This window comes from Nicotiana sylvestris, chromosome 7, assembly GCF_000393655.2.
Source record: "Nicotiana sylvestris chromosome 7, ASM39365v2, whole genome shotgun sequence".
NCBI classification, from domain to species: domain Eukaryota; kingdom Viridiplantae; phylum Streptophyta; class Magnoliopsida; order Solanales; family Solanaceae; genus Nicotiana; species Nicotiana sylvestris.
The window spans coordinates 142,050,665-142,076,767 of NC_091063.1; the positions used below are offsets into that span (position 1 = coordinate 142,050,665).

Genomic DNA, 26,103 nt, shown 5'->3' on the forward strand with positions numbered 1-26,103 from the left:
GTATTTGTATAATCCAACCCCTCTTGTTGTGTGTATCCCTTAGCCACAAGTCGGATCTTATACCTTTAAACTTCTCCATTAGCTTTATGTTTGATCTTGAACACCCATTTGCATCCAATTGGTTTCTTTCCAGGAGGTAAAGGAACTATTCTCCAAGTGTCATTGTCTTCCAAGGCTTGAAGTTCTTGATGCATTGCTGACACCCATTTAGGATCCTTAGTTGCTTCTGAGAAAGAACTAGGTTCAACCTTTGCTGAGTAAGCTGCAAGACATTGACTGTAGGCAGGCTTCAATGCTTGATAACTAATAGAATTAGCAATAGGATAATTGCAAGGCTTTCCAGGATTTTCATCAACCACATAGTCATTCATCCATATAGGAGGCCTAGAAGGCCTAGTGGATTTCCTGATTCCAATAGCTGGTAAGTCACCAACAACAGATGAGGAAGAACCTCAGGAAGTGGAACTGCAGTAGTATGATGGGCAGGACTGCTTGGAAGATCATCTGGAAATGGGAGGTCATCAGTACTTATAGAATTGCCTTGAAGATCTTCAGTGATAGCAAGAGAATCATCTTGGTGTCCCAAATCAGATGATAAAGTATCTTGTGATGTGATGGAATGCTGAGGTAAAGGCAATACAAGATCAGCAGAATCAGAATCATATGATGGAGTCATAACAGGAAAGTGTTGATCCTTCATGGAATTGTTCATGTGCTGGAGAAAAGGAAACACATCTTCCTTGAAGACAACATCCATACTCACAAAAGGCAGTTATTGTGCAAGTCATACAGTTTGTAACCCTTTTGCACCAATGAGTACCCTAAGAATATAGCTGGTACTGCTCTAGGTGATAATTTGTGTTGTCTTTTAAGATTTGCAGCATAGGCAAGGCAACCAAACATCCTGAGATGATCTAGGGTGACATTTTTGTGAAATACCAGCTCAAAAGGTGATTTACCAGATAAAATTCTGGAAGGAACTCCGTGGATCAAATAAACAGCTGTTAAAACACACTCACCCCAAAATTTTAAAGGCAATCCAGATTGGAATCTCAAGGCTCGTGCAATGTCCAAAATGTACTTATGCCTTCGTTCAACAACTTCATTTTGTTGAGGAGTGTATGGACAGGAGCTTTGATATACTACCCCTTCAGACTGCAATAGGGCTGTCAACTCCTTGTTAAAAAACTCTCCTCCATTATCTGTTCTTAGTGTTTTAGGAGTAGTGGAGAACTTATTTCTTAGAAGTGAAATAAAGTGTCTCAAAACCAAAACTGATTCATCTTTTGTGTTCATGAGGCAGATCCATATATACCTACTGAAATCATCAACTAGAGTTAGGAAATATCTCTTACCATCAAAAGTTGGAACCTTAAAAGGTCCCCATACATCTGCATGTATAAGGTCATCAAATGCATCACATCTACTGTTGCTAATAGGAAAAGGTAATCTTGTTTGCTTTGCTAAAGGACATACTGGACAATGCTCATTACAATCAACAAATGTCTTGTTGTGAAAAGCATGTAATCTCTTTAAAGCATCTAAAGGAATGTGACCTAACCTTTTATGCCACAAAGACCCACTTATTCTATTTATTACTAAAGCAGAAGTAATAACACCATTTGGCAACTTGAGATCTGACTTTTGCTCGAGATCCAACACATAGAGTTCTTCTTCCAGCTTACCAATCCCCTTCACCTTCCCATTGCAAATGTCCTGGAAGACACACCAAGCAGGAAAGAAGGCAATGAAACATCCAATGTCCCTTGTAAGTTATGAGACAGATAGTAAATTGTACCTAAACTGTGGCACATATAGGACATTTTTAATTGGTAAACCATTGAGAATACTAGAAGATTCTAGGTGTGTAATCCTACTAGTTTCACCAGTTGGCAGCTGCACTTTCCTGCCTTCTCCTTTAGGTATCTCCATAAAATCAGTAAAGAAGTCCAAACTAGACACCATGTGATTAGTGTCACCTGAGTCTATGATCCATTTATCCTTCTTAGCTTTGCTTAAGAGTGATAATGGTATACCTGTGACCTTGGCATGTGCTGCTGTTTCAACATGTGTTGTAATTTGGCTCAGTAGTTGAAGTAGTTGTTTATACTGCTCCTCTGTGAAGAAGTTCCCTGTAGTTGCTATCCTTGAACTAGAACTTCCTTGGTCTGTTGATCCATTTGAATGATCAATCTGTGCATTGTGTGTTGCTGCCATGTTTCTTCCAAAAGCCTTTTCTTTGGCTTATAGTCAGGTGGATAACCTACCAACTTGTAACAAACATCTTTAGTGTGTCCTTTAAGTTTGCAATAATCACAAAATACCTGAGCTTTCTGCTTGTAGCCACCAGAAAAAACTTGTCCTGAGTTGTGTGCCATAGCTGCTGCTCCTATCTCCAAGTCACTAATATTCATTGTCTTTGCTCGTTGACTCTCATCCCATATGCCTCATTGATAGTAAGTGTAGGAATCATAAGCATGATTTGGCCCTTTGCTTGGGCAAATGACTCGTTCAGTCCACTTAAAAATTGCACCAAACGCTGTTGTTGAATGTGCTCTAGAAACACCTTCGACTCTGGACATGGACATGATGGAGTGGGGGCCATAACATCATACTCATCCCACAGATCCTTGAGTTTAGAATAGTAGGTTGATACAGGTGATAATCCTTGCTTTAAAGCACCAATTTCCTGAAGTAAATTATAGATCCGCGATATGTTCCTCTTATCAAATCTCTCCTTCAAATCCTTCCACACATTATGTGCAGAGGATCCATAAACCACACTACTATATAACTCTTTTGTTACTGCATTCATAATCCACGATAAAACAAAAGCATTGCACCTTTCTCATTGATCATGAAGATTTGTCCCAAAATTTTCATTGCGACAAGTACCGTCAATAAACTCCGATTTTGTTCTTCGTAAAAAGTCCAATTCTCATGGATCGACACCACAAATTGTAATTTTCAGTGCCTAACAGTTTGAAATCAATCAGATGTTCACCTGGCGAATCCGAAGGTTGCAAATACAGAGGATGATTGTGACTTAGCACTGCATCTTCATTCGTTGCTTCTTCAATTGCAATTATACTCTGAGTTGAGAAGAAAATAACAAACCCTAGCTCTGAAATTGAGTGTGTCGATGAATAAGAACACTGAATCGGAGATCAAAACCAGTCGCCGGAGCTCAATCGGAAAGCTCTGATACCATATTGAGCAGTTAACTAACAAGAGTAAGGATGCATGCAAGTAGCTGGATGGTTCTAGAAGAACAAATGAGGGAAAGAGAGATGAGCTCAAAGTGGAGCCATTTCAATATAACTGTGAAGAAGAAGGAACCGATCTATTCTAAAATGAAGAAGCTAACCTATATATACATTGATAACCGAATAATTGAGATTAAGTTACAAGTTTCTATTTTTACACTTTAACCCCTAAACTAATGTATTATTTATGTTGGTTCAATATATATTACACTAGTTGATCCAAGGGATAATTTTAGTTTTAGCGCTAACGCTCATTTATTAACATATTTGACTCGAATATAGTTTTTTTTTTGCAGATATTATCTCGATTCCTAATCCTTCTAAGAAAACCAGAAAAGGAAAAAGATAGATCTCAGGCTATATACACTATGAATGTAATTTAATATGTTACAACTAGTTTTAGTATACGCGCTTTGCGCGTGTACTTGTATCAAAGGGTACACAATTTTAAAAAATCACATAATGTGTTTGAGTTATAAAATAAAATTTTAAAAAGAGTAAGTTTTTGAAATAATGAATGTTAATCTCATTTAGCTATTTCAATAAAAAAAAAAACTTGCTCCACAAAAATCCTTAGATGCCTTATTGTGATTTCAAAATTATTTTCTTTTACCTAATAATAATAAATAGGTCACAAAAATACTTTTCAAATAAAATATATTAAAAAGTTAAATCTTTTGGTATTCTAGAGATATGGAAATAAAGAGGTTGCCCTATAGCTAGTAGAAAAATTCAGTAGGTAATAATGCAAAGTCTAAAATAACTAATGTTGAGTTAATATTTTTACCAAAATTATTTAATATATAAGGAGCTATCATGTGCTGAAATAAATGTGACAAGTAACAAAAAAATTAATACCAATTGATTCATTTTAGAATACATTTTATCTACTACTGTTTTATCATTATTGATTTAAGTTCACATTTTTACCATTTTGACTCTTAATACTATAGAATGACTATTTTGCTTTATTTTTATATCAATTACCAATGCTCTTTTTATAAAAACAAATTGATGTAGCCTTTTTTCAACTTGAAAAATAATTTTTGCTTGTATAATTAATTTGGAAAGAAATTAAATTGGAACTTTTAATTGCTAATTAGTTAGTTAAGTTAGACATTAATTATTTGTTCTCAACCTTAAAGGGAATAATCTTTTTGTTTATTTAAATTTATATTAGCTCATCTAAGCTTTAAATATTTAAATATAACAATAGTTTTATCCAAACATTTATAACGTGAAAATTTCCTTTTACCCTTTGAGGTTTTAATTAATATTAGTTTATCTAAAGTTAAATTTAGTTAGATATTTTTTGTGATATATTTTAAGTACCTAAAATGTTTGAGTTCGTACATTATTCAAATAAGAAAAAATTTAATAGTTAATATTTGAGTTAATTTTTATAGTATTATAATAATAATTTGTCTAATGTAAATTTATCTTCAAAGCATAAAAACATTGTTCATTTTGGTAACGTCTTCATGCTTTTATAATAGTAAGTAGCCACTTTAGTATTAATACTAGATGAGGAAAGGCCCGTATACGGGCCCAACATTGTAGTCTTAAAATTGCACATCCAAATTGGTTTAGGAAGTATTTTAACAGTAGGAACAATCGGCTATTTGATGAATTTTAAAACGAACAACATCATTCTTTACAATACGATAAAAGATGAATAAAAACTTATGGTTTTACTTCATGTCATGCATACAACAAAATTAAGAGAAAGTTTTCGTACATTAAACAAAGAGAACTTCCAATGGGACTTGCATCCGTAAAGAGACAATTTACTATTTCAAACAAAGAGAACCAAAAGTACTAAACAAATATTAACATGATATAAATTGTAGTAATTCAATATAGTAGTTCAAATTATATTTTATTATAACTCGTTAAAATGATGTAAACTGGTGATAAAATAATCAACATTTGATAGAAGTCGATATAAATTATAGGGATTTTAATTTTTTTCTTAATTGAGGAGATAAGAGAAATGTTTTTATTTTTCTATAGATTTATCATATTTTAATTTTCATAATGAAACAATATAAAATTATAGTAGCAAATAATGTTTGAAGACAATTTATTGACAGTTGAAAACTTATCATGGAAGAATGGAGTTCAAACCATATGGATTAAATTTTCACATCAATTAAGCATATAAGAGATAGCCTATGGACAAATCTCATCACTTAAATTAACTTTTGAGGTTTAACAAACTATTGAATATGATTTTTTTTTAGTTTAAAACCGCTTTCAACTAGTGTGGATAGATGAAAATCTTTTAATTTTAATTTTTAAATTGCTTTAAAATTGTATGGGTAAATATAAAAATCTTGTAAATATTTACCGATATTTCTTTTTGTTTCTCTATTATTTAAAATATAATTTTAGTTTCTCTGTGGAAACTTCCAGTTGACTAAACCAAAATTAATAATCTAACCAAATGAGAAAAGGAACGTTCCAAATGAGTATTTGCTTGCAATACTCTCGGCAAAAATAGTCTAATCAATAGTACATTTAAAGGAGTATTGTGTTTAGGGAAATGTGGGGTCCACGTATATTAATGATAGTTTGTATTTTAGAAATGCAAACAATGTAGGAACTTTTTTGAAATGACATATATACCCTTGGTTAACCATCTTTTCTTTTCTATATAATAGAAAAATATGTTACTATATTCAGTGGCAGACTTACGTTTTGAGGTATGGCTTTGGCCAAATTATGATATGTATTCATAGATAATAGTTAAAAATTTAAATAATTGATTATGAACATCCACTATAATTATATATGATCACTGTAAATTTATACTAATATCAGTAAAACGCCCACGACAAATAAATCTTGGATCCGCCGCTAACTAAATTTCTAGGTCAATTTAACCAGTGCAAAAATTCTTCTTTATGGGTAATGAACATAACATAAACTCAAAAAAGACATCGCAAGTTGGCAGGACAATTGACAATATAAAAGTTTGTATGATGAAACATGTGGTATAAATTATGAATTATATTAAGTCATTGACTGTACATGCATGTCAATTCATTCGCAAGTGACCAAATTTATTTTATTTTATTTTGATATTACGTAAACTCCACTTGGTATTAATTGGTAAATTTTTCAGCATTATTGTCAGAGCGTTTGTGTTTTCTTCTTTGTTTTAAGAAAGTAAGCCACTTAAAAGAAAGTATATGGACTTGAAATTACTCGTCTTGGAAGGCGTAAAAATGTTACAAGAAATCCCAACAAGTATTTCATTATCTTTTTGCAATCTTCTTTCTTTTTTATTATAATTGTTTTTTTCTCTCGAAAAAGAGAGACAAAAGCTACTCCCCATTGTAGACATATGATTTTTGACCCTCCCCAAGATTTTTCATATTTTAGAACGTAAATATTTAATTTAGGCCTAATATAACTAGTTCAACTCATTTTTACTCTTTTACCTTATTTTATCACAAGAAAATGAAACTTACGAAAAATATTTTAGTTTACGCACCTTTCATGAATTTAAATAAAAAATATACAAAAATAGTAGTTTATTTTTATTTTTATATATAATTTTAAAAATACAAAAATAGTTTCATTTTTAATATAGTTAGTTTAATTAATCAAAATTAGTTTTATATTTTTATATTATAATTGTGTATAATTTTAGAAGGAGGAATTAGTTTTGGGTTGGTTTATCCCGTCGTTATGAATCTTGTAGTCCATTTTTCAGTCTTTGGCCCAATTTCCTAGCCCATAACTCCTGGGCCCATACCCCTAATCTAACCCCTACTATTATATAATAGTACTAACACCTAAAAGGAGAGGGGGAGATCAGATCTACCAAAAAAGAAAAGGGGCAAAAAGCTGCGCATAGCAGGAGGATTAAGAACCAAAAAATATAGATCCATCCCCGATCGAGCTTCTTCTTCATCTAGCCTCCATAACGACTCCCCTGTATTTGATCTTCTTGAACAAAAGAACACTGATCTGTTGCACAAAACCAAACACCCCCCTGTCATTCATTTTGCTCGAGCAACCATGAACAAGGAGCTTAACAAAGAAGCTCTAAAAAACCAGCAGCCATAGCCATTTTTCTGATTTGAAAACATATCAAAGTCCTAAGTCTTCTTCTTCGTCGACTGAACTCCATCACCACCGAAAATGGTCGAAAACTGGCGACGGAAGTTTGTTTCGTCAATGGAGTTCGTTTAAAGCTCGTGGAGAGTTCGTTTGAGTTTGTCGACTGAGTTTCAAGTTTGTCGTTCCATTTAGTGTAACGTTTCTGTTGAGATCGAGTCCTGTTACAGCCCATTCGTAGGTCGTCGGCTCTGTTCGTCAGGTCTGTTTAGTTCCGTTCGAGATTCCGGCGAGGTTCCGGCGCTGCAACGTTTTCTGTTCGAGTTCGTGTCTGATTGTCCGAGCTTCGAAACAGTATTGTAAAGCCGAGTTTCCAACGTTACGTTTGCTTTTCAGCCTCTGTTTTGGCGTTCAAGTTTCTTTGCATTCCAGGTATGAGTATCAGTCTAAAAAGGTGTTGTAATTTCCCCCTTATTGATGAATATATGGGCGTCTTATCTGATATTTGAGCTTTCCTCTTCTAGGTGTTGCATTGTTGTAATTGCTCCTTTTCATATCATTTTTGCAATTGCTCTCTCTCATGTTCCGACTGTTCTTTGGAGTATATTTAAGTTTGTTGTCACTTAATTGAAGCTCATGAATCAAAGTTTTGTTTTAAATTAACTTTAGGTGCTTACTATTTTGAACTCATCATTTGATATGTATTGAATTGAAGTGATAAGAAATTCATTTTCCTTGCTTTCATTTAGCTTAGTATTATATGACTTTTCTAATTACTTAGTCACTTAGTTCATTGAATGGGTCGTGTGTGTTTGTATAAACTTTGGTGTTGTTGGGTCAAGTTTTGCCAACGAAATGATGAAAGAAGTGAGTCTTTCTTTAATGGCTCAATAGGTTGGGAGCAGTACTCTTACATGAACATGAAAATCATGACTGCTTTTGTACTTATATATTCAATTTTGATAACCGTTCTGTTTCCAAGCTAAGCTTTGTCATACTGGATTACTTATTTTCAGTACTTAATGGGTTAGTTGTATTTTCTTGGTAGGTCACTGAAGTAAATTTTGTGTTCAAATGTATTCTTGTTCTTAATGTGAATAGGTTTGTTTGTATAAGTGTGACCAATTCTAGTTTAGATAGAGTGATCTTTTCTTATCATGTTTTGAAGTTTATGCTAGAAATTTGGTGTCATATTTATTCTTAAATGCTTGGTCAATTCCATATATTTAGAAATGAAAATTAGTATGATTTCACACAATAACTACCATAACCATGGCCTTCCCAATAATCTCAAAGATTAAGAAAATAATTCAAATATGCGTAGTTGCTTTAGGCGCGCTATTTAAATTAATTCCCTTCAATTCAGGTGTGCATTTATGTGACCCAAATCCAAATCTCAAACAACGTTAGATAAAATGTGTCGTGGACCGCGAGTGCATTTATGTGACGTGGTTCAAGACATGTTTCAGATGACGTTGAATCTTTCTCTTAAAAATAGTTAAATAAAAGCGGTTATAAAATTTAAATTGTGCCATAGGTTAAAACATGTACTAAAATCAGATAATTGAGCCGATTATAATAGTTGAGCGACCATGCTAGTGTAAGCACGTGATTTTTGCCCTATGAGAGAATTATTCCTAAAAAATTGAAAATAAAATGATTTTCCTTGATGTGCAATTTTGAGAATTTTGTGACATTTTTAGATAATTATTTGTATTTGTCTATGCATGTTTATTTGTTAAATTAATAAAAAAATACAAAAATATGTCATATTTTGCATGTAGGATTTAATTCTACAATTGTTAGTAATTAAGTTTGTTTTACAAAAATTAAAAATTACAAAAATAGGCATCTTTTGCATTTTTAGCATTTAATGTCCAAATATACAATTTTATGCTTAATTATTACTTAATTGTGCGTTAATTGTTATTGGGAGTTAATTTGCGTTTTTATAACTTAATTTAGTTCTTAATAATAATTTAAGTATTTTTATAATTTAGTTTTAGAAAAATAAAAGAAGAAAAGAGAGCAAAAATATAAAGAAAATCGGAATTAGGCCTCTTCTTCAATTTCAAACCACAAGCCCAAATAATTGCCCAACCTTCCCCATGACCCGGTCCATCTCCACACGGGTCGACCCGGTCCGCTCCATAACCCCAATACCCAACCCCTCTTCATTTTTCATTTTTCCCAAAAAACAAAACAAACTCAAAAAACCCTAAAACCTAAACTAAACTATCCCCCCCCCCACACCCTCTCTTCTTCTTCTCCAACAACCCTAAGCCGAATATGAAAACCAAAAACGCAGAGATTGGAACACTTTCGGTCAGTACTTAAGAAACCATAGACCACCTCTTACTCTTACTCGTTGCAGTGGTGCACATGTTCTTGAATTTCTGCGATACCTCGATCAGTTCGGAAAAACTAAGGTTCATACTCAACTCTGTCTTTTTTACGGACACCCAAATCCACCAGCACCTTGTCCTTTACGTCAAGCATGGGGTTCACTTGATGCACTAATTGGTAGACTTAGAGCTGCTCATGCTTCGACTTCCTGCTGCGACCACGTGACTGTTTCTTCTTCGTCGTCGAGCTCGAGCTCCCATGGCGGCCTTCTTCGTCGAGCTCCGTGTTTGACGCCTCCATGAACGACCACTGCCTTCCTGCGACCACTCGCTTCCAGCGACCACTCGCTTCCAACGACCACTCGCTTCCAGCTCCTTTATGCGGCTTCTGCTACGTCCAAACGGAAAATAAAATGGCTGCTACTTCTTCGTCGTCAACCACTCGCTTCCAAACACACCTTGCTTCTGCTGCGTTGTTGCTGCCACGACGAGCAGCTTATTTTGTTTCAGCTGTGCTGCTGCCACCATTTCGTTTATTCGAGTTTTGGTCGAGGTCGTCGGTCGTCATTTTGAGTTCGTCAAGGTTAAAAGGAAGGTGAGTTCGTTGTCGAATTCAAGATTCGTTAGGTCGTTGGCAGTCTTGGTGCGATAATCGTGTCCGGACAAATTTGTTTTCATTCAAGTTCATCGTCGCTTCGATCCGGTTAGTATGTTTGAGTTTCATGTTTTCCGTATTTTGTTTTGATATTCTCGAATCTAAAATCGATAAATGTTTGATTTTTGTTTTGTTCGTGTTCATTGTTTTGTTAATTTTTCAGTTTGTTCATGTGAAATTGTTAGTTTAATGTTGTTAGATTCAAATTGAAGTTTAATTAATTATTTCTTCAGTTTGTTTCATGTGTTGTTATGTATTTTTTCAGAAATTGTTAATGTTTGTGAGATTCAAGTTTAAATTCATAATTGTTTCTTCTTCGATTTTGTTTTGTTATTTGTCTAAAAGAATTTAGTTGTAATAGGAAAATATGTTGGTTTAATCATTTGAATCCGTCACGTTTTGTTGTTTAAAATAGATTTAATTCATGTTCATCTTTGTTTGAAGTTCATTTTTAATCCAGTAATTTAATGTGAGTTTATGTTTTGGTTTTTGATTTGTTGATTTAGTTTGAATCATGTATTGTGTTGTTAATATTGTTGTTTCCTTGCTAATCCATTTTTGGTCTAAGTTAACCAGGATTGGTTCCCAATATGGTTAATTTATTCACATTAATTTGATGTTGTTCATCTGTGTTCATATGATTTTGTTGTTGAACTTGTTGGGAAATTGGTCATATTGGCTATATTTTGGTTGAGATTGATTAGGTGAATTGGTTATAGCTGATGGGATGGTTTGGTAAATTGCAGTACATTCAGGGGTAAATTGGTAATTGCAATAAGGTCGGAGGGGTAGTTTGGGAATTGAACATTTTAAATAAATTTATGTTAAGCATGGGGGACAAAATGTAATGGGGTGTGAGTGATATAATTGTTTATGTTAGGCATGGGGGACAAGAGGTAATGGGTTGGAGTTTGATATATTTATTTAATGTAGTGGGGGACAAAACATTAGGTAATGGGATTAAAAGGGGGATGAGTGGGAAGATAATGGATTTGGTAGGAGAAAGTGGTTGTTTTGTTAATGGTTTAAAGGGTTTGTGATGGATATAAATAAAAAAACTTGATCAGATTTTTAAGACAGATAGAGAGAATAAAAAGAGAGGAGAATACAGAGAATAAAAAGAGGACAGAATAAAAAAAGAGGAGAATACAGAAGAAAATTTTAAGAGAGGAAATTCCCAAAAATACTAAGACTTCAGAAAATAAAAAGAAAAACATTCTGGAAATTCAAAAGAAGAATAGTATACACCTGATATACAATCCAAATATTCTGATATATGGATTCAGAAATTAAGGGTTAAACACTAACTAGTCTTTCAAAATCTGAAAAGATTCCCTTTGCTTCTGTCCGTTGATTGTTGTTGGTGTTTCTGGATTTTTGTCTTGATTTTAAAATCTGTCACTAAGTTTCTCGTTGCTGGTTGTTACTGGTTGTTGGGTTGCTGTTGTTGTATGCTACTGAATTTCTGCTGATCTCACTTTTCTTTTGCTTCCAATATCAGGTACACAACTGACACGTTGATTATTGTAAACTAAAACATGTAGCATGAATACGAAAATGAAGAGTTGAAGTTCCAGATTTATTTTAATTATATTCTAAATTTTACTTGTATATATAAATTGTTTAGCTTACTCTAATCAGAATCATGTAGCTGTTTAATATATATAGTGAAACATCGGACGATAGCTTAACGGACGAACTATCTATATATTGCCTAAAAATAAATAAATGGTGTAGTAACTTCGTCTAGTTAATTCGCTATTGTTGGATGATTACCATGTCTCAAAAAGCACGTTAGTTCATCAAAATAGACCATTTTGGAACTTGGAGGAATGTTGTTTAATTAAATATTATTGGTTAATTTCAGCATGTAAATAAATTAAGACATTTTTTTATTTTATTTTGTAGAGACAAATTTAATAGAGAATAATGTAGGCATTTTAGGATTGTCTTTTAAAAATAAATGAGACGAGCCTCACCGAATAAAAATACAAATTTGTGGGGCCCTCGATAAATGTTTAATTAAAATTAATTAGACTTCGGGATGAGCCGTTTAGCAAAATTCCACGGTCTTACCCAGAAATAATAATACGCTAATTGCTTTAGGCGCGCATTTTAATAAGCTTACCTTCTTAAACTCGGGTGTGCATTTCATGCGACCCAAATCCAAATCCCAAAATATTGAATAAAAATGTGTTCCGGATTGCGGGTGCATTTCATGTGACGCAATCCAAAGACATGTTTTTAAGCGATGTTCACATTTTTTTTTAAAAAAATATAATAATAAAAGCGGTAAAGAGTTAAAACTTGCACACGAGCGCATAATTGTATAAAATCAGATAAACAAGCCGAATATAACAGTTGAGCGACCGTGCTAGAACCACGGAACTCGGGAATGCCTAACACCTTCTCCCGGGTTAACAGAATTCCTTATCCGGATTTTTGGTTCGCAGACTGTAATATAGAGTTATTCTTTTCCTCGATTCGGGATTAAAATTGGTGACTTGGGACACCTTAAATCTCCCAAGTGACGACTCTGAAATAAATAAATAAATCTCGTTTCGATTGTCCTTTAATTGGAAAAAACTCCTTGTACCCTCGCGGGGGCGGAAAAAGGAGGTGTGACAGCTAGAACCACGGAACTCGGGAATGCCTAACACCTTCTTCCGGGTTAACAAAATTCCGTACTCGGATTTCTGTATTCGCGGACTGTAATACAGAGTCAATCTTTTTCTCGATTCGAGATTTGAACCGGTGACTTGAAACACCATAAATTATCCCAAGTGGCGACTCTAAATTTTTAATAAAATAATCCCGTTTCGATTGTCACTTTAAGTTGAAAAAAACTTTTTGTACACCTTTTCGGAAATGTAGGAAAAAAGAAGGTGTGACACCCCTGGATAAGACATTAATTTCAACAGGTAAAGGAGTATTATTACCCGACCATTAAAGATTAAGGGGGGTTTAATGGGATTTACTCATAAATACTTGCACAACTACTTCTCAGCTAGATTTTTGCTAATTAAAAAGTAACATGAATCAGACTTTGATTTCAAGGTGAAAGCGACAAATCGTACTATAATGATTAAATTATAATGTGAAAAACACTTTTATTTTTCCTTATTAATCTGGTCACATACGAATTTTCCTTATTTTTTATTTGAGTATTATCACTTTTAGTCTGTGCCAAAAATTATTTATATTTAGTAACCGAAATAGTATATAAAATTTGTATAATTTTTATATATGACATACAAAATGCATATATGTACAAAAAATATACAAATTTTATATTTTTTCGGTTATCATTTTTACAGCAGTTATACCGTATTATTTTTCCTTTTTACTTTGGGTTGTTGTAAAGTTGTGTCGATTATAAGAATTGTCCTATTGCTAATAAGCTAGACTTTAAGACCCCTCTATGTTGACCATATACCATAGTATCCTACAGTGGCGGAGCCACATTGAACCAAGGGGTATCGAGCGATACCCGTTCGCTGAAAAATTACATTATATTGCTAGATAATTTTTTTATTTTATATATATTTATTATACGTTGACTCTTCTTGATTTTTCGATGTATCTAATTATATATATTTTGGCACTCGTCAATAAAAATCCAGATTTCGCCAATATATATTAGGCTGATTGAACATGCTAATTTGTTGCAAATCAAAGTATTTGGACTCAAACATATTGACTGGGGAAGCCGGTTTCCAGTATAACCCACCTAAAATGGTGATTGCAGGTAGTTGAGGATCCGTCCTAAACAACTACTTCAACTACTTTTTCTTGTTTTTCATTTTTCTCTTATATTTTTCCTCTAAAACAAGAGTAAATACAGCATGGCATTGTTTGAGTTTGTTGACACACAAGTAATGGTTAAATTATAATAAGAGGATTGTAATGCAAAAATTATATGGTAAATATTGTATTATAAAAATTATTTTTTGTTGAACGTTTTGATTCAATAACACATCACTAGAAAAAGGGATGAAAAGAAGAAAAAAATCATATCGATGTAGTTGAAGGATTAAAGTGATTATATTGTGCGACAAAAAGATATTATGAACCGATATATTCTTCCAAAAATGAAGTACTTTTATTACGTATATATCTGAAGGAGAGCTTGGAGCAATGGTAAAGTTATCTCTATGTGACTTATAGGTCATGAGTTCGAGCCGTATAATGAACTAATGATGTTTGCGCCAGGGTAGGCTGCCTACACTACATCCTTAGCCTTGGTATGAAGTAGAGCTTTGGAGCAATGATAAAGTTATCTCTGTGTGACCTGAAGGTTATGAGTTCGAGCCGTAGAATTAGCTAATGATGTTTGCGTCAGGGTAGGCTGCCTACATTATATTCTTGGGTGTGGTACGAAGGAGAGCCTTGGAGCAACAGTAAAGTTGTCTCCGTATGACCTATAGGTCATGAGTTCGAGCAGTAGAATCAACTATTGATGTTTGCCTCAAAATAGAATGCCTACAATACATCCTTGGGCGCAGCCTTTTTTCGAACCTTATATGAATACATAGTGCTTTGTGCATTGAACTATGTTTGTATAAGATATTGAGTTATACGCAATTTTTAGTTAGAGGGTTTCACGTTTACCACCACTCTATTCTTTGTACAATTTGCGAAGGTCAATGGTTTCAACGATCATTCTTTTGAGTTTTTGAGTTACTCCCTCCGGTCCACAATAAATGACCAATTTACTTTAGACATGCCCATTAAGAAAATACTAAAGGGGCATTTGCATTTATATCCATTTTTTGTGTCACGTTTTAACTTGTACCCGCTTTGCAAAAAAAATTGCAAGCGTACCCGCTTTTTCGCATAACTTCAGCATACGGGGCTGAAGTAGCAAAGGCAATCACGCAAAACTTCAGCATTCTAGTAGCCGGGCCTGAAGTTCAGCTCTAGAGATGAAGTTTTTGGTTTTGTAACTGGCGAATTTCAGCTCTAGAGCTGAAGTTTTTGGTTTATAACTGGCGAACTTCAGCTCTAGAGCTGAAGTTTTTGTTTGTAACTGTCGAATTTCAGCTCTAGAGCTGAAGTTTTTATTTGTAACTGGCGCTGAAGTTTTTGTTTGTAACTATCGAACTTCAGCTCTAGAGCTGAAGTTTTTGTTTGTAACTTGCGAACTTCAGCTCTAGAGCTGAAGTTTTTGTTTTGTAACTGTCGAACTTCAGCTACAGAGCTGAAGTTTTTGTTTGTAACTGGCGACTTCAGCCTTCTTAGAGTTGAACTTCAGCTACTACATTGTGCCTAAACCATCTGATCACTTACCAGAAATGATCAAATTTTTTTGTCTTTTTCACTTCTAATCAACACTACAATAATACAGCTTTCTTTCAAATGCAATTTCCATTGGAATTCAATGGATGTCTAAAAAACAATCAAACAGGAGTAGATATTTCGTGCTAATATATTGGCAACGACAGAGAGTTGATAATTTTCCAACTCCAAATTATCGTGGGTGACACTCTTAATAGAAGGGTGGATTATATGATACTACCAAAAAGGCAAGAACAACCCAACTGGTCCTCCTACGAGGAACAAACTCTACACTTGGTAGTTAGTATATCCTTGTCCGCCTAATACATGTTTTGAATGATTAAATTCTCTAATCTGTTGTAACATATGAATTCATTAAGTCGTCAAGCCTCTGATGCAGTAGAGGACAAGAAAAAAGCTGAAAAGCTTTGAATTTCTTCTAATGGAACTATGGGATTGAGGGCAGATATAACTTTGAGGAAGAGAAGGAGAAGGAGAAAGGGAGCATTTGCATCTATACCCGCTTTTTGTGTCACATTTTAACTTGTGTCTACTTTGCAAAAAAAATTGCAAACGTATCCGCTTTTTCGCATAACTTCAGCACACGGGGCTGAAGTAGCAAAGGCAATCACGCAAAACTTCAGCATTCTAGTAGCCGGGCTTGAAGTTCAGCTCAAGAGCTAAAGTTTTTGTGTTGTAACTGGGAAACTTCAGCTCTAGAGTTGAAGTGTTTGTGTTGTAACTGTGAGTTTTTGTGTTGTAACTAGGGCTGAAGTTTTTGTATTGTAACTGGGAAACTTCAGCTCTAGAGCTGAAGTTTTTGTCTTTATAACTGGGGAATCCCACTATCAAGATGTTCTAGTTTTTGATAACTCACCCAAATTTTATGTAATCGGATCCAATTCAGAGTGTTAAAAGGAAGGTGGTAATTGATGCTTTTCGATTGATCATTCCGCAAAACCATGATGCCAAGGTAGACAACGTCGAATCTGGGGCGTCTGAACAAGCTAGTAAAATTGTTTATTTTTTAAGTTTTTTGCAGAAGATATTATTTTTTTCTGAATATATGACATCCTAAAGAAAAGAGAAAAGAAAAAGAAGAACAAACTCCATGTGCATGGGAAAGAATGAATTTGAAACTTACTGTTAAAGGCTGGAGTAGAAACATTCACGTTATCAAGTAAATTTCCAGCAATGAATGACGGAGTTGTGTTTCTAGATAATGAGGAAACTGATTTTTAATTTTATAATAATCCAAGTAGAAGTCCTCAATATATTTGCTTTAGCTTCATTAATCAAAGAGAACAATGTTGAAGTCTGTAGAAGAAGAAAAAAGAAAATGAAGGAGGAGAAAGGGATCTAAAGTTGTTTAAAAGTAGGTACAAGTTAAATTTTTTTTAAAAAATGGGTATAGGTTAAATGAGGGCTACCAAATAGGGCGTCTCGTGCAATTTTTACGGAGAAAGGGGGCTGAAATTGTTTAAAAAGTGGGTACAAGTTAAAAGTTTTTAAAAAAATGGGTGTAGGTTAAATGAGAGCGACTAAATAGGGCGCCCGATGCAATTTTTATAATACTAAATTATATACAAAAATACCTAGTATGACTAAATTACCCTTAATTAAATATTTAATGTAAGGAGTAAGAAAACTTTTTAGGAATATGACATAAAGGTAATTTTGTAAAAATAAATTGAATTTTTTCTTGATTATATAAATGGATACTTATTTTGAACAAAAATAAAAAAGTAAATTGGTCACTAATTGCGGACACGAGGGAGTAGATGATTTCACTTTTATCACAACCCTATTTTGACCATTTTTTAATGTAATCATTGGCTGATAGAACTTTTGCTAGATAAAAAGCAAAGGCTTGGAGTCAACTGATTGACCGGAGAAGCCGGTTTCCGGTATTATCCACCAAAAACGGTGATCGACAGTAGCTAGGCCTAGGACGTGGGGGTTGTTGGCAGCTGACATAACTGGCTGGCCTTAGCCAAATCCACGTATTTCCAACGTATCATACTTCTAATTCTAGACAACCTCTTCAAAATTTTTAATTAAATTAATTTATGTGGACGAAATTGCCCTTTTCAGTGTCCAATACATATATGCAACCACTTTTGAAAATGTTCAATTATTTATGTTAATTTAAGCAATTAAAAGTTAGACCAATAATAATAAATTCCGAGATATAGACACTTCGATATCCACCTTTTCAGGGTGGGAAGAGTTAGGTGAATCTAGAAAATTTGAATTTGCATTTCATATTGATCAAATAATTAACTATAGAAGGGAAAAACGGAAGCTTGTAATCATCTTTTTTCTTCTGTCCTATTAGATTAGAATTTAGATTGACTATTCACTTTAGAAAAAGGAGCAAAAGGAGAAGAGCAAAACGAATCTGGACAGTATTCTGTGATTGTGCTTTTAATTGCTTTTTTTAAATATTGCCAAGTCAAATGTCAATGTCCGAATAGTATGTAGTAGGGAAGAAATTGTTAGAATTCAATGCCTACAACAACAACATACACCATTGGGTATATTTTCACAAATGGGCTATATAGAGGATAGTGTATAGAGAGGCAGAACTAGGATTTAAACCTTATGGATTCAGGATTATAATTCTTTTAAGTTACTAATTTCTAAATTAATAATTCGTACATATTCATTGAATTTCTTAATACAAATACAAATACAACAACAACAACAACATCCCAGTATAATTCCACAAGTGAGGTCTGAGGAGGGTAGTATGTACGCAGACCTTACCCCTACCCCGAGGGGCAGAGAGACTGTTTCCAGGAGACCCTCAGCCCAAGAAAGCACCAAGTGACGATATATTAGTACTATTGATAGACTCATAATATAATAACATAAAATACATAACATACATAAAAGAAATTAAAATAGCAAAATAACAGCCATATAAGAGAATATAGAAAATACGAGAGAGATGGAAGGTAAACTAATATCCAGCGTATAAAGCCCTGCATCAGTAGCTAACCAGTAGCATCCTAAGTCTAACTCCTAACGGGCTAGTCTCACTCTAGTGCGCTGTATAGATATTCACAACTTCCCCCTAACCTTCAACCTTAATGTTCGACCTCCATAATTCCCTGTCTAGGGCCATGTCCTCAGTAATCCAAATACATAATTCAAATAAAAGCTACTGGATTAGACCGAACCAGCAACCAACACTATAGCTCCGCTCCTTAGTGTATAGGCAAATCTTACCCCTACCTTATACAGGTGGAGAAGCTACTTCCGATAAACTCTTTGCTCAAGTAAGCACATTATCTATAGTAAAGAAATGCAATATAAAAAATAAACAAGTCATAAAAAGGAATCATAAGCAATAGTGTGATATTAACAAACCGAAACAAAAACAATATCAAGTAATAAATGAATCCAAAGAATAAGCCACAACTACAATAATACTAAACTATTGGTATGTAAAGAGAATATGCTTTATTACCTACTAATTTTCTATCCTAAGTAAAATTTAATGCATATACCTAATTTATATATTAGTTTATTATGATCCAGTGATGAACTAAAATAAAACTGTATATTAACTATTACGTCAGACATTTTTATAACAACATCGTTATATAACAACACTTCTCTATAAAAGTAAAATTTTTTCGGAACTAAATCTCATGTTCTATTATAATATATATTTTCTATAACAACAATTCACTATAACATTAAAAAATATCCGAAACAAACAAGGCTTTTATAGAGAGATTTGATTGTATATACATTTTTGTGTGCGCGTGACTACGCGAGTGTGTGCACATTTATTTCTAAGATGTCAAAATTTAAACTATACCAAATTTGAATCACAATAATATACTCCCTCCGTTCCAGCTTATGTGTACATATTTTTTTTTAGTCTGTTCAAAAAATAGTGATCCATTTTAAATTTGGAAACAATTTAGCTTAAACTTTCAATTCTACCCTTAATAAGAAGCTTTTTTAACCACACAAATATTCTAGACCTCTTTCTGATTTGTTTAGGACCACAAATCTAAAAAATCTTTTATTTTTTCTTTAACTTCGTACCCAATCAAACAGGTTCACGGAGATCTCGTTTATTTCTCTCCTTGATCCTTTTTAGGTAATATTCTAATCTGCTTCCGCCTTCCGGTTCTTTTTACATTGTTTACGTGTATTGATATATCATTGAAAAAAAATTGTACACGTGACCAACATTTCTACGAAATTAATTATTTTAGGTAAATCTTTTAAATGGACAAAAATACCCAAGAGCGAGTCCTGCTCCTTAACGAGTCTAAGGACTCACCAACCTCAACACGCACTTCCCCTTCTTCCTCCTCCTCATTTCTCATCAATCTTCTATTTAAATTCATCCAATTTATCCTTTCCCAACAACCCCCATTTCATAGTTAATTAATATCATAATGTTTCATATAAAGAGGTTGTTCTAACATATATTACATGGTACTAACCACCATTCTTTTATCCCCTTCATTCAAGATTCTTCCCAATGGAAGCTGTCAAACTTGGAAATAAATTTCACCCACATTCCTCTTATACAAATTCTTCATCTTTTTCCAATACCCATTTTGGATTGATCAAATTTAGAAAGACCCATATAGGATTTGAGCCAAAAATCCAAAAGAAATGGACAAGTTTGTCTCTTTCTGGTGGAGAAAGATTGAAAGAGGAAATCTTTTTGGAGAAGAAACAGAGAGATTTTTCTGTAAAGTGTACAGCAGAGGGAATAGAGAGAGGATTGTTAGTAGGTGGAAGAAGTGATGAAGAAAGTGAATTTGTGGTGGCAGAGAGATTTAAAGTAGTGGCTTTAATGGCTTGTGTTATGTGTTTGTGTAATGCTGATAGAGTTGTTATGTCTGTTGCTATTGTTCCTTTAGCTGCTAAATATGGATGGAGCAGCTCTTTTTTGGGTATTGTTCAGGTATTTCTTTTGCTCATTTTTGATGCTTCTGTGATACCTAATACATTCAACTTTTTTTTTTTTTTGTTTTGCTTTAGAATTGTTTCTTTGAATGTTAAGAATCTTTCAACTTTGGTTCTTTTCCAAATAGGTTATTTTTGGCTATAGAAATTCTCTATATATTTTGTTTTATTTGAGTTCACTTATAGTATATTCCAATATTAAGCTCAAGTCTTTCTAGACAAAAAAGATCATTTCTTCTCATGTGCTCAAGCTTTGATAGGTAGAGTTATCGATACCTAAGCTGGTGGAAGTTAACAGATATCCGATAGAATTAATCGAAATACGCGCAAGTTAGCCCGAATATCACCGACCTCATTAAAATATGAGTGGAAAAGAACCAATCTTTGTGCATTTGTGGTTGATCAGAATGGTAGCTGTTATATACCTGCCAAGTCTGCTAATAAAAGGAGTACCACTAAAAGAATGGAAATCAAGAAAAAGCCTAAAAATTAGCCAGAACGGGACCCACAAGTTGTGTTAGCTTTTACTGTAACATCTTTCAAGTGGAAGATGCGAATTTTGTTTTACCTTTTGATGATAAAGGTTGTGGTCTAAGGTCAATAAAGTTGGTGAAAGTTATGAGAAATCAAAATTCAAACTTTAGTGAAGACAAAATTATCAGTAGGTGATTCTTTTAATCTGTCTAAGTTTTAACTGACAGAGTTAGCGCTACTTGTTTTGATGGGAGATAACACGCATCACAAATGTAAATCTGAATCATCAGAAGCATTGGCTGTTAACATTCAGTCAGAGAGTGGGGATGGCTTGCGATATAGGGTGGGACCTTTAATTCTGGCCTTTGTGGATTACTTATTTTTGAGAGTTTATTTGCTATTTGGGTCCCTTCTACAAGTTGGCTTTATTAAAATCATTTTTACTTGGTTCCAACAGCGGAAGTCATTTTCCTGCTTCTTAGTTGGTTGGTAGGAGAAGAAGAAGAAGAGAAGAATGTTCTTCTTAGTTAAGTCTTTTGCACCTACCAACTATTGAAAGTGAAAGGGCCACCTACTAGTCTTCTTCATTACCCTGCCCTTTTAGTGAGTATATTACTCTTTTAAGTTAAAAAGACAGCCCGGTACACTAAGCTCCTATTATGTGCGGAGTCTGAGGAGTGGCCGGATCATAAAGGTTTATTGTAAGCAGTCTTACGTGGATTTCTGCAAAAGTGACATTTATTACTTTCTTAAGTTATACTTATTAGAAAAACAATTTATTAATCATTTATTTGAGGAAGGCCGGCTACAAGGGGGGGGGGGGGGGTTGAGTGGTTCTGGGAAGGAAAAGAAGGGGGACAGTAAGAATTAAACTCACAATCGTGGAGATTATGTAAACCTTTAGCACTGCAGAGAGGCAGATGACTGATAATTCCCGACAGATATTAATTGTGGACAAACATATTTGATGGCATTGAATCTTAACTAGTAAAATCATGTTTTTAAAGATGCTGGTGTAAGACATAATTGACACTTGAAAAGTATGCTCATCTATCATAGGATAACTACAGATAGCAGTACTAAGTGGCATAAAGTTACTTTCTGAGCAAGAAAGGGAAAAGTATGCTCCTATTCAGACACCTTCAAATTCAAGAAAGCATATCCAAGAGTATTTCTAAGTATAATTTTATGATTCATGTTTGAGCTTTTCTGTGTATTGCACATCTTTCCAAGATTTTCGGCAAAGAGTTATAACCACGTATTGCATTTATTCTGCATATTCTTATCATCTATGATGCTGACGATGAAACAATTTTTGCTTTACTAGTCATCTTTCCTCTGGGGTTACATATTTTCCTCTGTGATTGGAGGAGCATTAGTAGATAAGTATGGAGGAAAGAAAGTGATTGCTTGGGGTGCAGCTCTTTGGTCTCTCGCCACTCTTCTTACTCCATGGGCAGCAAATCACTCCACAATTAGTCTGTTGGCTATTCGTGCTTTCTTTGGTCTTGCTGAAGGAGTAGCTTTGCCTTCTATGAACACCCTTTTGTCCAGGTAATTTGAATTTCTCATTGTAGCCCAAACACCTATAACCATTATTGGGACAGAGCCAAGAAATTGTGGTATCTACTTTTTCCAAGTACTTTATTAGGAATACAACAATGTTTTGAATTATTATATGGTTAAGAATATACGTAATATTTTTCTCGAAAAAGATATACTATGTAACATTATCCAAGCTTAAAGAATGAATAAAAAGGGCAGCCCTATGCACGAATCATCCTGCGTTTACGCAGGGTCCGGGGATGAATGAGAACCACAATTGATTTGAAGTTGCCTCATTATCGGCTTGTGGCAAACTGAAAGATACTCCTAAATGCTGAAAAATACTCCACCTAATTGACTTTCAATGTTGTTAGTGGCATATTAATCAAGTGAAGCGTTTGTGCTCAAGTTGCAGGCAGTGACCAGTCCTACAAATGTTAAGATTTAAAATCGTTGGTTCCTTGTATATTATGGCTTTATGTAACTGAAAGAATATGTTCTGCATGTTCAAGAATAGCTGAGTTTGTATGTTCCTCCAATTATGCAGGTGGTTTCCAAGCCATGAACGGGCGACTGCTGTTGGAATATCCATGGGTGGGTTCCATCTTGGAAATGTTGTGGGTTTGGTGCTAACTCCGTTATTTATGTCCTCGGTTGGAATTTCTGGTCCCTTCATCCTTTTCTCATCTCTTGGGCTTCTCTGGCTTACAACGTGGATTAACCGGGTGACAAATGATCCACAAGAAAGCAATTCTATAACAAAAGCAGAGCTGAGGTTGATCCAAGCAGGGAAATCAGATTCTCCTCCTCTAAAAAAAGGAGAACTTCCACCACTGCGACTGCTGTTGTCAAAAATGCCCACTTGGGCTATTATTTTTGCTAACGTCACTAATAACTGGGTAGCCCCTCTTTCTTTGACTTGGTTCCTTCTTGGTACCAGAGCATTGATGTTATATTTGACGATAAAATATTTGAAATTTGAAGTCTGTGTAGTTAACTTAAAAAATCTTTAACTTGTTGCAGGGATATTTTGTTCTTCTCTCCTGGATGCCTGTTTATTTCAAAACGGTGAGTCACAGTTCCTTTTATTTCATCTGCCTTTTCGCCTGTGGCAAGGCAGAAGATCTTGCATGGGTCCAATTCTGCTTAGAAGATAAAGAAAAATTCCGTCCAGATAATTTGTTCTAAGTTACATTCTTTATCTTGTACTGCAAATATACTAGGACCATAGGTGTTTAGACTGAGAGCCTATTTTCAGGAAAATGTTGTCGAAAGTCTTCTTGATATCTGCTTGAGAGAAATTGTTTTCTTTGTTTCCAGGTTTTTAATGTGAATTTGAAACAAGCAGCTTGGTTTAGTGCAGTACCATGGGGCACAATGGCATTCTCAGGCTATGTTGCTGGAGCTGCATCAGATTTCCTAATCAAAGCAGGGTACTCATTGACATTCGTCAGGAAAGTCATGCAGGTAACTTATCTGCCATTTGTAACAGCTGCATAAAGGGGAAATAACTTTGTTTGGTAACATAATGTTAGAATCTGTAGTTTAAGTTGTCTTTAGAGATCGCAAAAAATGGCCTATAATGATATGGTGTTCTTGCAACAAATTACGCCTTCTTTGAGAAGACAGTCATGACCAGCAAATGATATATTACAATTACACAGCACAAGTGTATTTCTTCATTTCCTCGCACTTGTACTCCTCAATTATCATTCATAGATATGAAAGTTATGTTGATAATCCATTTTTTTCTTCTTATAAGGGGTTTGGCTGATCCAAAATCTTAGTCTACTATTCTCTTGATCTGTCCAGCATTCATGACCTGATTTGAGCTTTTTATGAAATTCCCACATCTATTTTGTTTTAAAATATTGCAGTCTATCGGTTTCATTGGTCCCGGGGTGTCTTTGCTCTGCTTGAATTATGCCAAAACACCTGAGGTTGCAGCAGTGATGATAACTATAGCCCTGAGCTTCAGCTCTTTCAGCCAAGCTGGTTTTCTACTTAATATGCAAGTAAGCTACAAATTTCAATTGTTGATTCTTCCTTTAAACTAATTTCTAAAGCTACTTATTGACAGTTAACTTTACTCTGAAAGTCAATTTACTTAGCTTGCCTTTTCTTTTTTGGATAGGATATTGCACCTCAGTATGCAGGATTTCTACATGGTAAGTATCTATTGTAACCTTCTGCCATTCTAGGGGTCGTTTTGTTTACGGTCTAGTTATGCATGGATTATGTTGCATAGGTTATTTATGCTGGATTTTATACCGGAAACTTTATATGGAGATTAAATTTCCTTATACTTCAAACCAAACGACTTCTAAATCTCTTGAGGTTTTCTTGTGCACCTAACATGTTTTTCCTCTTATCAAACAGGGATTTCAAATTCAGCAGGGACACTGGCAGCTATAATAAGCACAATTGGAACAGGCTTCTTTGTACAATGGCTAGGATCCTTTCAAGCATTCTTAACTCTCACTGCTTGCCTCTACTTTGTCACAGCCATCTTTTGGAATATCTATGCCACAGGAGAGAGAGTTTTTTAGACTCTAGTCTAATATTTTCCAAATGTTGGCTGGCTTGTATGAGGATAAATTCATTTAGAGATAGCAGAAAGGACAATAATTACATCCTTTACAAATATTCAATTTTTTCTTTTCACTCAGTCTCATGGATGTGAGTGAGAATATATATATATATTTTCATGTCTAGTTTACTATTTTATCTTTTGAAGGAAAGAGGAATAGCCTACTTATTTTTTCACCCTTGTAAACATTTAAGTTACTTTTAGAAGAATATATTAGAGAAATTTTGGAAGCATAAATTTTGGCAAATCCTCTTGTATTTGTCCTTGGCCTCAGGAAAGGAGCTCCACCCAGGCCATATTGAAGCTTCATTACACTAGCTTATAAGCACTTATCGGTTTTGATGAACACTAAAAATATTTACACCAAAAGTCATATATTGATCACCCACACCTTTATCACGACTTCTTTTAAAATCTATCAACACCGTCCACGACCGTCAAGAGAACTCAAGTTCTTAGGAAGATGTTTGCCATCAAAATCAATCACATTGCTTTGGTTGAGAAAGCTCTTACTTTTGTAGATCACCCTTCTTCATCTCTTTATTTTTTAAAAGCTTGTTTTGCATTGTGTTTCCTATCCAAATATCTATTCTTAATTGCATCGTGTTTGTAAGGGAAAACGTGGTTGTTTTGCAGAAACATATGTTCAGTTTCCAAACTTCTCTTGTGCTTTTCAAATTTCTAGTCTTATTGTTAAAATAAAAGTTAAGAAAAGGTATAAATTCCTGGAAATGATGCAACATATTTAGCTGCTCAATAAAGAATGAAGCTCTGCTATTAACGAATATATTCAGCTTAAGATTTGTTCCAACTTTATAGTTTCATAAATTATGGTTAATTGTTTCATTATATATGATTTATATAAGATAATATTTTTATTTTTTTTAAATTCCTAAGTATAAGAGCTTTCTACATACTTCAAATAAAGAAAAATTTAAT

The 26,103-nt window shown here is 34.1% G+C and overlaps 2 protein-coding genes across 2 annotated transcripts; one reads left to right on the forward strand and one right to left on the reverse strand.

The window, feature by feature from the left end:
- Positions 1–2,410: 2,410 nt before the first annotated feature.
- Positions 2,411–10,207, reverse strand: LOC138873867 (uncharacterized). The gene is made up of 2 exons (XM_070152352.1): positions 10,138–10,207; positions 2,411–2,805 (listed from the first exon to the last, which is right to left on the reverse strand). Exons 1-2 carry the CDS (start codon positions 10,205–10,207, stop codon positions 2,411–2,413), a joined length of 465 nt encoding a protein of 154 aa, XP_070008453.1.
- A 9,754-nt stretch (positions 10,208–19,961) lies between these two features.
- Positions 19,962–25,401, forward strand: LOC104249188 (probable anion transporter 3, chloroplastic). The gene is made up of 8 exons (XM_009805565.2): positions 19,962–20,553; positions 22,357–22,583; positions 23,122–23,473; positions 23,598–23,642; positions 23,895–24,041; positions 24,452–24,589; positions 24,709–24,742; positions 24,954–25,401. Exons 1-8 carry the CDS (start codon positions 20,122–20,124, stop codon positions 25,121–25,123), a joined length of 1,545 nt encoding a protein of 514 aa, XP_009803867.1. The 5' UTR covers positions 19,962–20,121; the 3' UTR covers positions 25,124–25,401.
- The last annotated feature ends 702 nt before the right edge of the window (positions 25,402–26,103 follow it).